The sequence below is a fragment of the Athene cunicularia genome (assembly GCF_003259725.1).
Source record: "Athene cunicularia isolate RWA chromosome 24 unlocalized genomic scaffold, athCun1 chr24_part1, whole genome shotgun sequence".
NCBI lineage: Eukaryota > Metazoa > Chordata > Aves > Strigiformes > Strigidae > Athene > Athene cunicularia.
The window spans coordinates 5,884,592-5,896,450 of record NW_020799132.1 but is presented as its reverse complement, the minus strand read 5'-3'; the positions used below and the strand labels follow the sequence as shown (position 1 = coordinate 5,896,450).

Below are 11,859 nucleotides of genomic sequence, written 5' to 3'. Positions count from 1 at the left end.
GACAGTACGCCGGGGCACCGGCACCAGCCCCGCGGTCGCAGCAAGCGGCAGAGCTTTGCCCTCCGCCGGGGGGGGGACGACAGGGACATCCCTGAGCGAGCGCGGTCCCCGGGGTGTGTGTGTGTGTGTGTGTGTGTGTGTCACGGCCCCGCTCTCCCCTTCCCCGCATCCCGGCTTCTCCGCGAGGAAAGTCATTTGGCAGCACCTGCCGCAGCCTGCTGAAAACTTTCAGCTTCTGCCGCGCCTTGCAGACGCGCTCGGTAAAAATCCTTCACTACACCCCGGGGGAGGAAGTGCAGTCGCTTTGGGTGTGTTACCCATTAAACCAAGGGCCACCTTTTCCCTTACTCCTTTGTCACAAAGTCCTGCCTGTGCCTTCCACTCTAGAGTAGTCCTCGACTTCTTGGTTTCCTTCGCTCTGAGGCATGCACGCTTTGGTGTGGAATTTAATTTCAAAGGCTTGGGTGTACGTCTTCGGAAATGATGGTCACTGTGGCAGAAAGCTCGAGTATCTTTTACCTGTCTGGCTGTCAAATGTGTGAGGCTGAGGATATGAACAAAGATAAAACCAATTCTTCTGGAGTTCCTAGAGGGAGGTGTATGTTGACGTTAGAGGCACAGTGCAGCACTGGGCTAGTTCTAAATTAACCCTGAAGTGGGTAGAACTGGGGCTGGAACCCTTCAGGTGCAGAAGTTGCTGGTCTTCAGTAATAACATGCCAGCCCTGTTACAGTATTGTGCACTAGAAGAGAGTTAGCCCACGATCTCCCTTGCTTTACGGAGCAAGAAGCTTTGTTCTTAACTCTGCATCCCCTCCAGGTGTGTTTGGCAGAGTGAAGATGAGTGGTGAAGAGATTCTTGTGTGTGCAGTACAACTTGGAGAAAATTTCTGCCTCTATTTTGCAGGTAATTACTACCCACTGCTGAAAGACACATTGTCTTCTTTCTGCATAGAGTATCAAAATCTGATACACAATTCAATCCTTTTTTTGGGCTGGCATCCCAGGTTTTGTAGAATCTTGTTTTTCCCCCTCCCAGTGTTACCTGAGCAATCCTCAAAGCAGTTGCAATCCTCACCCACTTAGAGTGAGAGTTCTTAGATTATGGAGCCAGGCTGTTCACTGTAAAAACAAGGAGTTTGGGACAGTTGTCCCAGTGTGTTAAGAGGTCAGTACCATATTATTGCTGAACACCTTAAGCATTTAATAACTTTTTTGGTTTGAATACTGATTAAAACCAATTCCTTGATCAGTCTGATTTAATGTAATTTTCCTATAAGCTTCAGTCTGAAGTACTGTTAGCCAAGTATCTGAGTCAGTGAAATATTTGTTGCTTCATACAATAAATTCCTGTAAAGGACACTCAGAAAGGTTGGAATACTGTGGGGTGAACTTGGAATAAGTGGATAACTTACGATCTTACAGGATAAAGTTAGTCAGAAAACAGTTCCTTCTTTAGAAGCAATTTGTAATGACTGTTACTTGTCCTTTTGCTCACTTAGAATAAACGTGCCAACAAAACCAAAAATTTACATGCCATTTATTCCTTGATTTACAGGTTTAAACGGACCTGAGCTGCTCACCTTTAAGTAACCCTAAAACATATTGCATGCCTCTTGGTTTGGTGGTAACACCAGTTCTCAGATGACTGGTGGTTTCATCATTCTGCTGAGTTTTATTTCTTATGCTCACAAATAAAACACCCTGTAGGGCTAGAACAGCTCAGCTGGTGAGTCAGTGATGCTGGAGAGCACAACTGTAAGTGCGTAGGTGGCTGGCTGGTGTCCAACCTTGCAGAACAAAACTAGATAGAAAGTGGCGCGCTTTTTCTGGGGGCACAGCTTAATGTTGTTTTTTTCCTTTTTTTTTTCAATGCTTGCTTGGAACCAAGATGATGATGGTAAGATGAAAGCTCATAATTTCTTAACTTCATTATCAATTTTACCTGGACTAATCTGCTCGTGCATACTAACCCATAAATGCTTTGTGTGCCTTGGAGAACAAGTTTTCAAATTGATAATGGCTACTGGAAGAGAGCCATGGCTTCGCCTTCAGAGTTGATGTTGCTTTGTTTCTTCCTAAGGTAGAGAATAGTGTCTCCCCTAACAGACAGACCTTTTAATACAATTCTAATTGTTGGGCAAAAGATAATAGCTACAGTAGCTTACTTGATTCTGCACAGACTGCTGTATTTTGGGAAATCCTTCGGGGTTGTTACAAGCTGGAGGTGGAAAGAATGACATGGCCTCCATTTTGTTTGTGATTGCTATTCTAAGAATTTATTTCACCTGGTATTCTTAATGACAAGATTAACCCTGTAGCAAACTGTTAAGATCTGAGGAGATTACAGCTCTTTTAATATTTCTGCAGGGCTGGAATGTGATGCCTTTTGTAAGGAGAAAATTCTCCACAGAGTCCTTCGAAATGTAAATAGCCAGTTGCTTGTGGTTCGACCAGATTTAAACATGGCAGCTTTTGAAGATGTGACAGATCAGGAGATGAAAGCTGGTACGCTATTCTTCAAACATATACCGTAACCACTGTACTGCTTCTTTATTCTAGATGTGCTCTTGCTCTTTGTAATCACTGACTCTGAATGATGAGACTGCGAGTAAAGACTTAAACTTAGTTTGTAAAACTACAGCTAAATTAAGAGAGATGCAATTTTGTATCTTATGCATTGGTAATGGATTAGATTCCTGGATTAGACTGAAGCCTGCAGGATGTCCCATGCAGAAAAGGGCTGTTAAGATTTTTGATTAGCTATGATCACAAACTACGTTCTTTATCCTTTTTTTGGTTTTTTTTTTGTGTTGGATTACAAAAAATAATTTAGGTTTAAATAATGTATTTAGCACTAAAAGCTCTTAGTTTCTTCTTAGAGCAGTAGTTAACAATATACTTAACAGTTTTGGCTTCAATTTGGGGGGGGGGACGCCTTAACAATTCACTCAGAACTGTATTTGTTGAACATACTTATCTACAGATTGCATGTATACAGATACAATCTGACTTACAGATGACTATTTACAAATCCAATTCTCACTTTATGCATGCATGTAAAAGGATTTGAACATCCTACCCGTACTAACCGGTAACTTCACAGGCTTTCCTGCAAATTTTGGTTATTGAATGACTGCAGAAAGTCAAGTATATGCTACCAGCAGTCTTAAAAATTCAAGTCCTGGCTCTCCTGTCAGGAAAAGTATCCTGGGAAGACAGCAGTTGCCAGTGGAATGGTAAGGCATAATATGGTTAAGTTGTTGCAGCTCTCTCCTGAGTAGACTATTAATAATAAACAATTTATATTTAGGCAGTGGAATGCACTTCAACATTCACTATTACAAAACCACCACACCTTCAGCAGGGATGCCTGTTGCATTCAGCATCCAGGTGGAAGATAAAAATTATTACATGTGTTGTGAGAAAGAATGTGGGAAAATGATAGTTCGATTTAGGGTAAGTATCACCTTATGTATGTATATATAAGTAGTAGGCACAGTTAAGACTTGAAACATGTGAGCTCAAACAAAACTGCTCAGCACTTGTGCTGGGACTGACAAATTCCCTTTTTTCTTCCTCAGGAAGGAGAAGTTCCCAAAGAAATTCCTGGTGAAAGTAATGTAATCTTTTTCAAAAAGACATTTACATCTTGTAGCTCCAGAGCTTTTAAGTTTGAATACTCCCTAGAACGAGGAATGTTCTTGGCCTTTGAGGAGGAAGGCTGCTTAAGAAAATTAATTCTAAAGAAACTGTCAAGAGAAGATGAAGTGGATGAAACCATGAAGATAAGTTTCTAACTTCAGTCAGAATGAAAGTCACAACCTATGACATCAGTCTTAAAATATATTTTGGCTTTCAATAAAGGAAATCTTATTCTTTCTTCATCTGAGGCAAGCCAGTTTTATGTTTTTAGCTACTATAAATCAGGACAAAAATGAGCATCTTACAAAGGAAAATAAATTAAAATTCTTGGCAAAAAAAGCGCAGAAGAATGTTTTACGGTCAGCTAGAAGGAAAGAAAATTACACAATGAAGAAACAAGAACGTGCATGTCTGTAACAGTCCTGTATAGTTTGATCCCTAAAATCTTTACTGCCTGTTGATCAAACAGCTTGTGAATTCTGTTTCTCATAGATGTAGACATACTTTGGGGAGGGAAAGAAAACCCCTTAGAATAAGAGACTTCATAAGGAAACTGGCAAATAAAGACTTTAAGATTTACTTTTTTGCCTCAAGATTATTTCCTGAGCATCTTCATCAATCGCAGTTTCACAGTGACATTCTCACTCACCTTCAGATGAAGTAGAAACAACAATTTTTAACTTACTGGAAATCTTTGCTTAGAAAACTCCTAACTTACCTGAAGAATTAAAGTTCTACTAAAGCTGTTTGTCCTCAGAGAGCCCAAGGAAAAAAGAATTATGCTTTTAAAAGTTAACAGTAAATTGTAGGTTAGTGATGAAATGAGACATTTGTCCTTCTGAGAATTTGGAACAAATGTAGATAGAGCTGGCTCCCATTTTATTCTGTGTATGTGATAATGCAGCATATATTGGGGTCAAGCTGTGAACACCATTTCACATTCAAAGCTGGGCAAGCACTGGATTTCACCAAAACCAAAATTAATGTTGTGTATTCTGCATATTTAATACTGAGCAAATCGATCTGGCATGTATTCTTTTCTCTATGTAAGTGTTAGTCTCCCTCTTCTGTTCCAACTCCAGGTAGTGATAACCTGAACACTGGGTGCAGCTGGGGCCCTTCAACTTTGCCACGCAGAAGAGCTGATACAATTGTCATACCCCAAACAGGCAGAAGTTAATCAGAGAAAACAGGAAGGCCTCTGTCATGAAATGGAGAAAAATCCTCAAACTTGCAGAAGAGAAAAGACAAGTCTCAAGACTTGTTTTGGTAAAACCCAAACCAAAACTATAATTCCAGGGGCTTTAAAAAAGCAGGGGCATGAAATCACTTGTGCTAACCCTGACTGTCTCAGCTTTTCATGTTATGCTGCTCCTGCCATTTCACCTATCTGGCTGCTACCAGAGCACCTAGAGGCAGTGGGAAACCAATTTAGAATAAGATACAGCCACCACTGAGCACACTATCGGCTTAGGAAGAATTCACTGGAGGGGCAAAAACTCAAGAATGTATTTAACATGTCTGGATACTCAGTAGGGCTGAGTCCCAGTTTCATATTCCTGATGAATGTTCAAAAATGGAATTAGACCAAATGGTTACAGCCATCACAAGAATTAAGAGAAGTTAAGGGTAATTAAAGGGAAGTGATACAATTTCAACAAGATGGAGGAACAAGCAGATACTTAGAGAAACCTTTTAATTTTGCCTCAAAACTACAATGAAGCTCTCAGAGTTGTGAGCCCTTAACATTCCCAGAGCTCTTACACAACTCTCTTCTCACACAAGAAATCTTAAATACCACATACAGAAACATCTTGTGTTTGGCCTCAAAAGAGGAAGCGTCAAACACTTTCTATGATACATGCTCCGACTGTACAGAGGTACTTACCAATGACTCGTACATATGCATCTTCCTCACTATGACAAAATACTGAATGTTACGTTGATACCTAAATCGGACCACATCAGACAGAAGCAACCCTCTCGGTTCTGACCACAAAATTAGCAAAACAAAAGCAACTAACTACATGGTATTTCCAATGGTTACACAAGTAAATCAATAAATAAAAATTTCCAATCCAGATTTTTAAAAAATTAAATCAGTAAGGCTTGTAGAATCCCAACAGCAACTTACTGGTTTATTGCATAATCAGACTGATGGTAACACACAATTCTCTTCCTCTTACTATTTATAGTACCACAGAAGTACCATTAGAATGTGGAAACAGCTAACCACTCACTACTATGAAAGTCAGAAAAGATAAAGCAGAGAAGAAAGTTAAAAACCAGCATCTCCTTTCCCTCTGAAAACGTTCTAAAACCTACAGACATAGTAAAGAATGCTGCCTCCATCTCACGTCAAGCTATGATGGAAAGGGTGTGGTGGTTGTCATCACACAGGAAAATGTACCAGTGTTTATTTAGAAAAAAAAAAAAAAGTTGCAGATGAACATACACATTCTAAGGAAACCATGAAAGCCAGATGCTATTTATGACCCCTAAAATTAATCTGCACAGGTCTTTTTCTTCTCAATTATTACTGTATTTTCTAATGGGCTTTGCTCTTGTATTAAGTCACCTCTAAGAATTACAGCCAATATATATTCATAAAAAATGGTTTGTTTTATAACATCTAAGTGAAATAATGCAGAGTAACAGTATGAACAGTAATGTAACAGTATGAATTAGTAGTTGAACTTGATTTTAGAAAAAAACCCAACCATCTGCAGAGAAAACATTATTAGCGACCCAAAAGTAGTAAAAATCATGCACAATCACACACACGCAAGTTCTGTAAATTCTTTATTGTATGGATTAAGAAAACAGTATTCCCTTTTCTACATAACTCTCAGGGTCCAAGGAGTTACAGGGTGTGCCTTACATATGGTGCAGTTGTTGTGATGTCAGAAATAAGAGTTCAATTTTCTGCAAGTCCAGTTGGTTTTACAAAACAGGAAACCAAACAACAGTTGTTTTAGGAAAACACTCATTAAAGCTGCCATTACAAGGAAAGTTACCTTCAGCTATGTAAATCTGTCAGTGATGCAACTAATTGCTCCCAGTTTACAGTGCAGCTTAAATCAACTCACTCTCACCTCGACATTATCCACTTTAAATCTACTTTTTGTTTTCTAACTTTTACTGCTGTTGGATATTTCTTTCTGAAAGACTAGCTTTGAACTCGCTGCAGTACATACATATATGTAATATGGACCCTTGGTTATTTGTTTTGCATTAAATGTTGGTAAAAATATGATGAAGCAGAGGCAGCAGTGAACAATCATGTTTGTCACGGACTCGGTCGCATCTTAGAGGCTCCACAGCATGGCAACAGCCTTGCAGATACCAACATCGTGATAGTTAAAGTAGCAGAGGCCAGCGAAGGTAACAGCTGACAGTACGTACAGACCTGTATTGGCCAGTTTAATGGGTGTATCTCCATGGACATAGTCAGTTATTACCTGTCCAAGGCCCCTACAGAGTAAGAGGGAGAAAAAAGCTACAATCAGGAAAAAGCATTCCTCACTGAAATCCACCCAGATTGTGCAAGCATTCTGCTAAAATGGATCAAACACGTAACTTTTTTCCCCTGATATCATCAGCCTTTCCTAAAGAATGCCCAGTTCCCACCCAAAAAAGAAGACGCATTTATTTAAAAAAAAAACCCCAACATTTCACATACTCTATTAAAAAATACACATATTGGCTCAGAGTTTTCTTAATGGTACTGAGGAAACAAGGTGTCGAGCACAGCTCTCAGACGACAGCAGCTGCAGAATGTGTCCAAGAAACAGTGGGCAGCTTATCTGACTTCCAAGGACTGAAGAAAAGTAACCAAAGGAAATATCCTTCTTGTTTGAACAGCAAGGTATGGGACCAGCTATTGTCAAAAATGTACAGAAGGTTCCAAGATGTGCATTTAGATTAGAAAGCAGTGGCTATGAAAAAATGAGCATATTCCATTTTTTTTCCTAGGTCAATCAAATGGGAAGTGAACTCTTGGCCAGATTTAAACTATCTAGCCACAGGAAGACAGAGGATGCTATTAAACCAATGTGGTAGTTCTCTTCCTGAAAGCACAGTTTTATTTGCTTTCTGCAGTGACAGATGTCAACTTGGTAAAAAAAAGAAAACCATCTTTAATGCAACAATTTCCTTCCTAGGATTTTCTCTTGATCTAGCCTGAAACTGAAGGGCCCATGTTCCAGAAATTAAGACACACTAGTGACCTAGCAAGGTTCAAAGTCCTACAGCAGATGCCACTGCAAGTGAACACTGAGCTCAGTTTCACTTAGATGGGTTTCTAATACCATAAAGATGTCAAAAGGGGCACAACGAACCCCTGAATACACAGCGAAGAAGCAGAAAGTGGAAGCAGTCTGAAAGATGACTACTCTCAAACTGATATAGCTATTTTTTACAACTGGACAGTGCAATAAGGTCAAGTGCAAGCAGCACTTACCCTACCTTGAGCCTTCCAAAGTGCAAATAGATAAATAAGGCACATGCGACTTGGAATTCACAGGCTGCCCTTCAGCTGTCGTGCTGATAAGGCATTTTCATAGTTCTTCTCTTTGCCTGGCACAGTAAGACTGAGTCACACTAAGACTTCTCAGAAAAACTGGTGCGTGACTTTACAGCATGCTAATTAATTCACACAAAGCAATCACAGGAAAAAAACAGTGGCCCTGAGACCAAGGAAAGGAATTAGTGAGAAATAGCTGATGTGTGGTAGACACACAATCTAGCTCACAACATGACAGCTTCACTGGACAGAGAAATCTTTATTACATGCCAGCAAAACCAGAACACAGGTGTCCTGAGTGAGTCTATTCACAGGTTAGTGTCTGACTGATAACCACCTATCTATCTGAAGCACTATTTCCAACACATTTTAGGACAAAATTTCCTAAGGAAAAACATAGCAAAAGGTGAAAGAAAAACACCTCAAAAATATAAGCAACACTCCTCTGCAGTTTCTGATCAGCTACTAGAGGGATTATCTGAGCTGTTATGGCAAGCAAATGAATGCTTACAATCTTTTTTCTTTTAAAAATATTCTAGCACTGAATACCTATGAAAGTACAAGCAGAGAATTTTTCCTACATAGAAATGCCTTAAAGTTATTAAGACACCGTTTTCCAAGGTAAGAGTTTAATACTTGAGAAACTTTCCAGCTTAAAAAGAGAACAAAAAACCCCACACAAGTAGGGGAGGAATTCACTCTGAGCTGCACACAAGGCGTATTTCTCATGGGGGAAGTCCCTGCACTGTTTATGGAAAAGGGATTTCTAGTATGAACAATCCTGACCCTTTTGTCAACAAGAGACATTCACTAAAAAAATCAAATGTGCATGCACTGACAGAAAATGTCATCCAGAGAACCCATTTCAACACATCAACCTGCAACAACCTGTTCTATTGCCTGAAATTTCCCCCCATGGTCATACCCAGCATGGCACCCACATGCACATACAAACAAGTGATGAAATTCTCCAAAGGCAGGCAAGCTTAACTTCACGTATTTTGTATTTGAAAGAGCTCAGCCAAATATGTTCAAGGACAGCCACATTTCAGAGTAATTCTCTACTAGATTTGAGGGCTTCAGGAAGAAGCTCCCGGTCACAGTAAGGCAAGAATCCCTGGTACAACTTCATAAGGGCAAAAAGATTAAGAAAACCCGGCATCCCAATCTTGTCAAAGACCACGACTGACACAGAACTTGAAGAGTAAGGCCTTTGCTTGCATCTCTTTCCAGGTGCTTTATACTAGATTAGGAAATGTCAGTAGACTTACTGCCATATACAGATTTAAGACCTAAGGCTTGGAGACACCCTATCACTTTACTCTTAATTCTGAGGGACCTACTGTGCTTACCAGTGGCCATGGAGAGTGAGGGCTGCAGCCAGTGAATAATCCATGGCTGGTCCAGGATACAGGTAGGCTGCAGGAAGGAGACCCAGCAAGAGGACACTGACAGCTCGCTCACCTGTCCAGTGCAAAGACGCAGCCTTGGAACTGCCTGTAAGGAGAAGTATTTTTCAGTGCAAAGTTCCTGTTTGAAGTGCTGTAATCTTAAAACCAGATACCTCATCCTGAGCAGCACCACACGTGTTTTCTCTGACCCGATTACTAAGTTTTCATCCAAGCAAAACTTCGGTGCCTTTGAATCACTGCTACAGAATACGCACCTCTTTTACGATGTCTAAAAGGTTAATTTTAAATATTCTTCTCTTTGCTGCTGCTAAGAAAAAGAAGCTTCTTTTACTCTAAAGGAATAGAAGTTCAAAGGTAAAGTCAAAACAAACACCAGTCCTACTTTGGCAACCTGTGGTTCAGGCCTAAGGTCCAAGTCAACCATCACAGGAAAGAAGTGTCTCCGAAGGCAAAGCCCTTTTCTCTAATGAATTTCCTGACTTACATACTAGTTACTACTCCCACCTTTTGAGAAATGGCTTTGAGATCCAGATGAACACAATTACAAGTTCCAGTGAAACGGCACATCATGATAACTCTGTGCTCAATTCTGCCCAGGAACCAATATTACTATTTTTAACTGTAAACAGCAGATTAAACTGCTGGGACCATCACAGTGATGTATATGGTCTAGAAGTAGCCTGAAGGCTAAAGGATTTCAGTCCTCCATTGATACTCAGCTGGGTACAATCTGAACCACGTGACAGATGTCTCTAGAAACAGAAACACCAGTTAGGGAGCTCTGTAACCAGCTCTTAACTTTTTAGAAACATGCAAATACTATTAGGGAGGAAAAAAAAAAAAAATCCAAGCATCTAGAATGTTCTGGAGCAAACCAAAACCCTAACAGCATAAGCAATACTTTAAACCAGGATGTCAGGATCAGCCCAAGCTAAAAAAAAAAATAAATCAAGAACTGACTCTGTGAAATTCCCTTTATAATACAATAGCCCCAAAGTGCTTACCTAACACACAGATACTATCCATCCATCTAAACCAAAATGCAGATGTTTTTCTTTGGTTTTGCAAGAAGAAAGAAATTTAGAAAAGTGACAAGATAAGGAAAGCAAAGGACTTGAAGGGAAAGGGACCTAGGCTACAGACTAATGAGCTGCCCCTGTAGAACTCCCCAACCAAGAAGGCTGCACAGCGCATGCATGAAGGCTGCTGTTAGTACCAAGTCCTGAATAAAAGGAAGAAAACGGCTCAGATGTGTGGAAGTCCATTTCTTTTACAAGCCTTTCTCCATCCTCTCCACTTCTGAGTTGCACTGTAATGACTAGAAAACACCCTTAACCTCCAGTCACAACATTTCTCCTATCTAATTGAGCAACTTGCACAGACCAGAGCTTGGTCTTGCCAAGGTTATTTTTCATCATCTCTATAGTCTTGCCACATGGGGAGAGGGAAAAACAAGCTAAGAAATACCCTCTGCCTGCAGATCAGACTTCTCAGATTAATCTCAGTGAATCAGAAGCTCTACTGTTCAAAGCAAGAAAGCACAATTGCAGTGTTTTCGTGTTATTACCGCTACTGACCCAAAAGAAACGTTTAAACGCCGATTTCTTTTAAAATCTTTCAACCGTTTTCCCACAGCCGATCATTCTACCACCTTTGTTAACAGGCAAAGATTTACTTGTTTAACGTTAACATCTCCCATTTAAAGCCTTCCAGCACTCACACACTTAACACTGCCGCCGCAAACCCGAGCTTCACATCCGAGCAGCGTGGAGCCACCCGGCCCTTGCTTTAAACCCGAGGCGGGCACAGAGCTGGGAGGCGCGGGGGACGCGCTCTGGGGACAGCAGTAACCCCACCTCAGCCCCCCCCGCCCCGAAGAAGAGTTAATTCTTCCCAGCCCTTGGCTCCTTGGGCCATTTCAAATCTCCCGCCGGGCCCAGGCACCGCGGCGGACGCGGGGGCAACGTTCACACGAGGGATGCGCCGTGGGGCTGGACGGGGGGGGCACCGGCTGCCAAACCCGGTGTCGGCCACGGGGAAGAGGAGAGCCCCCCCCGCACCGCCGCGCACCCCGTCCCCTCCCCAGCCCGCACTCCGCGGAGCGGGACGTACCGTGGCCCTGCTGGGGGGGGCCGTGGCTCTGCCGGGCCGGAGCGCTGGGATCGGCGGCAGCCGCCAAGCCGGCGGGGCGGCGGAGGGTCCCGAGGAGAGCTGCGGAGAGAGCGGGGACGAGCGGTGAGGGCGGGCGGCGCGGCCGGCGGGCGCGGGGCCGGCGGAC

At 41.7% G+C, this 11,859-nt stretch overlaps 2 protein-coding genes across 2 annotated transcripts; one reads left to right on the top strand and one right to left on the bottom strand.

Annotated features, from left to right (window-relative positions):
* The first annotated feature begins 293 nt into the window (after positions 1-293).
* On the top strand, positions 294-3,983 carry IL18 (interleukin 18). The gene is made up of 5 exons (XM_026863774.1): positions 294-906; positions 1,891-1,899; positions 2,370-2,507; positions 3,313-3,458; positions 3,584-3,983. Exons 1-5 carry the CDS (start codon positions 840-842, stop codon positions 3,797-3,799), a joined length of 576 nt encoding a protein of 191 aa, XP_026719575.1. The 5' UTR covers positions 294-839; the 3' UTR covers positions 3,800-3,983.
* A 2,450-nt stretch (positions 3,984-6,433) lies between these two features.
* SDHD (succinate dehydrogenase complex subunit D) lies at positions 6,434-11,859 on the bottom strand (the record flags this gene model as incomplete). Its single annotated transcript, XM_026863591.1, has 3 exons — positions 6,434-7,118; positions 9,522-9,666; positions 11,694-11,859. Coding segments are annotated over 3 exons (477 nt in total), but the record flags the coding sequence as incomplete, so codon positions are not given.

Bases quoted from the DNA above. Each gene is read 5' to 3' on its own strand.
- IL18 (XM_026863774.1), top strand. From the start codon at position 840: ATGAGTGGTGAAGAGATTCTTGTGTGTGCAGTACAACTTGGAGAAAAT. The intron at 2,508-3,312 runs GTACGCTATTCT...ATTTATATTTAG, and splicing joins AGATCAGGAGATGAAAGCTG to GCAGTGGAATGCACTTCAAC. The intron at 3,459-3,583 runs GTAAGTATCACC...TTTCTTCCTCAG, and splicing joins AAATGATAGTTCGATTTAGG to GAAGGAGAAGTTCCCAAAGA.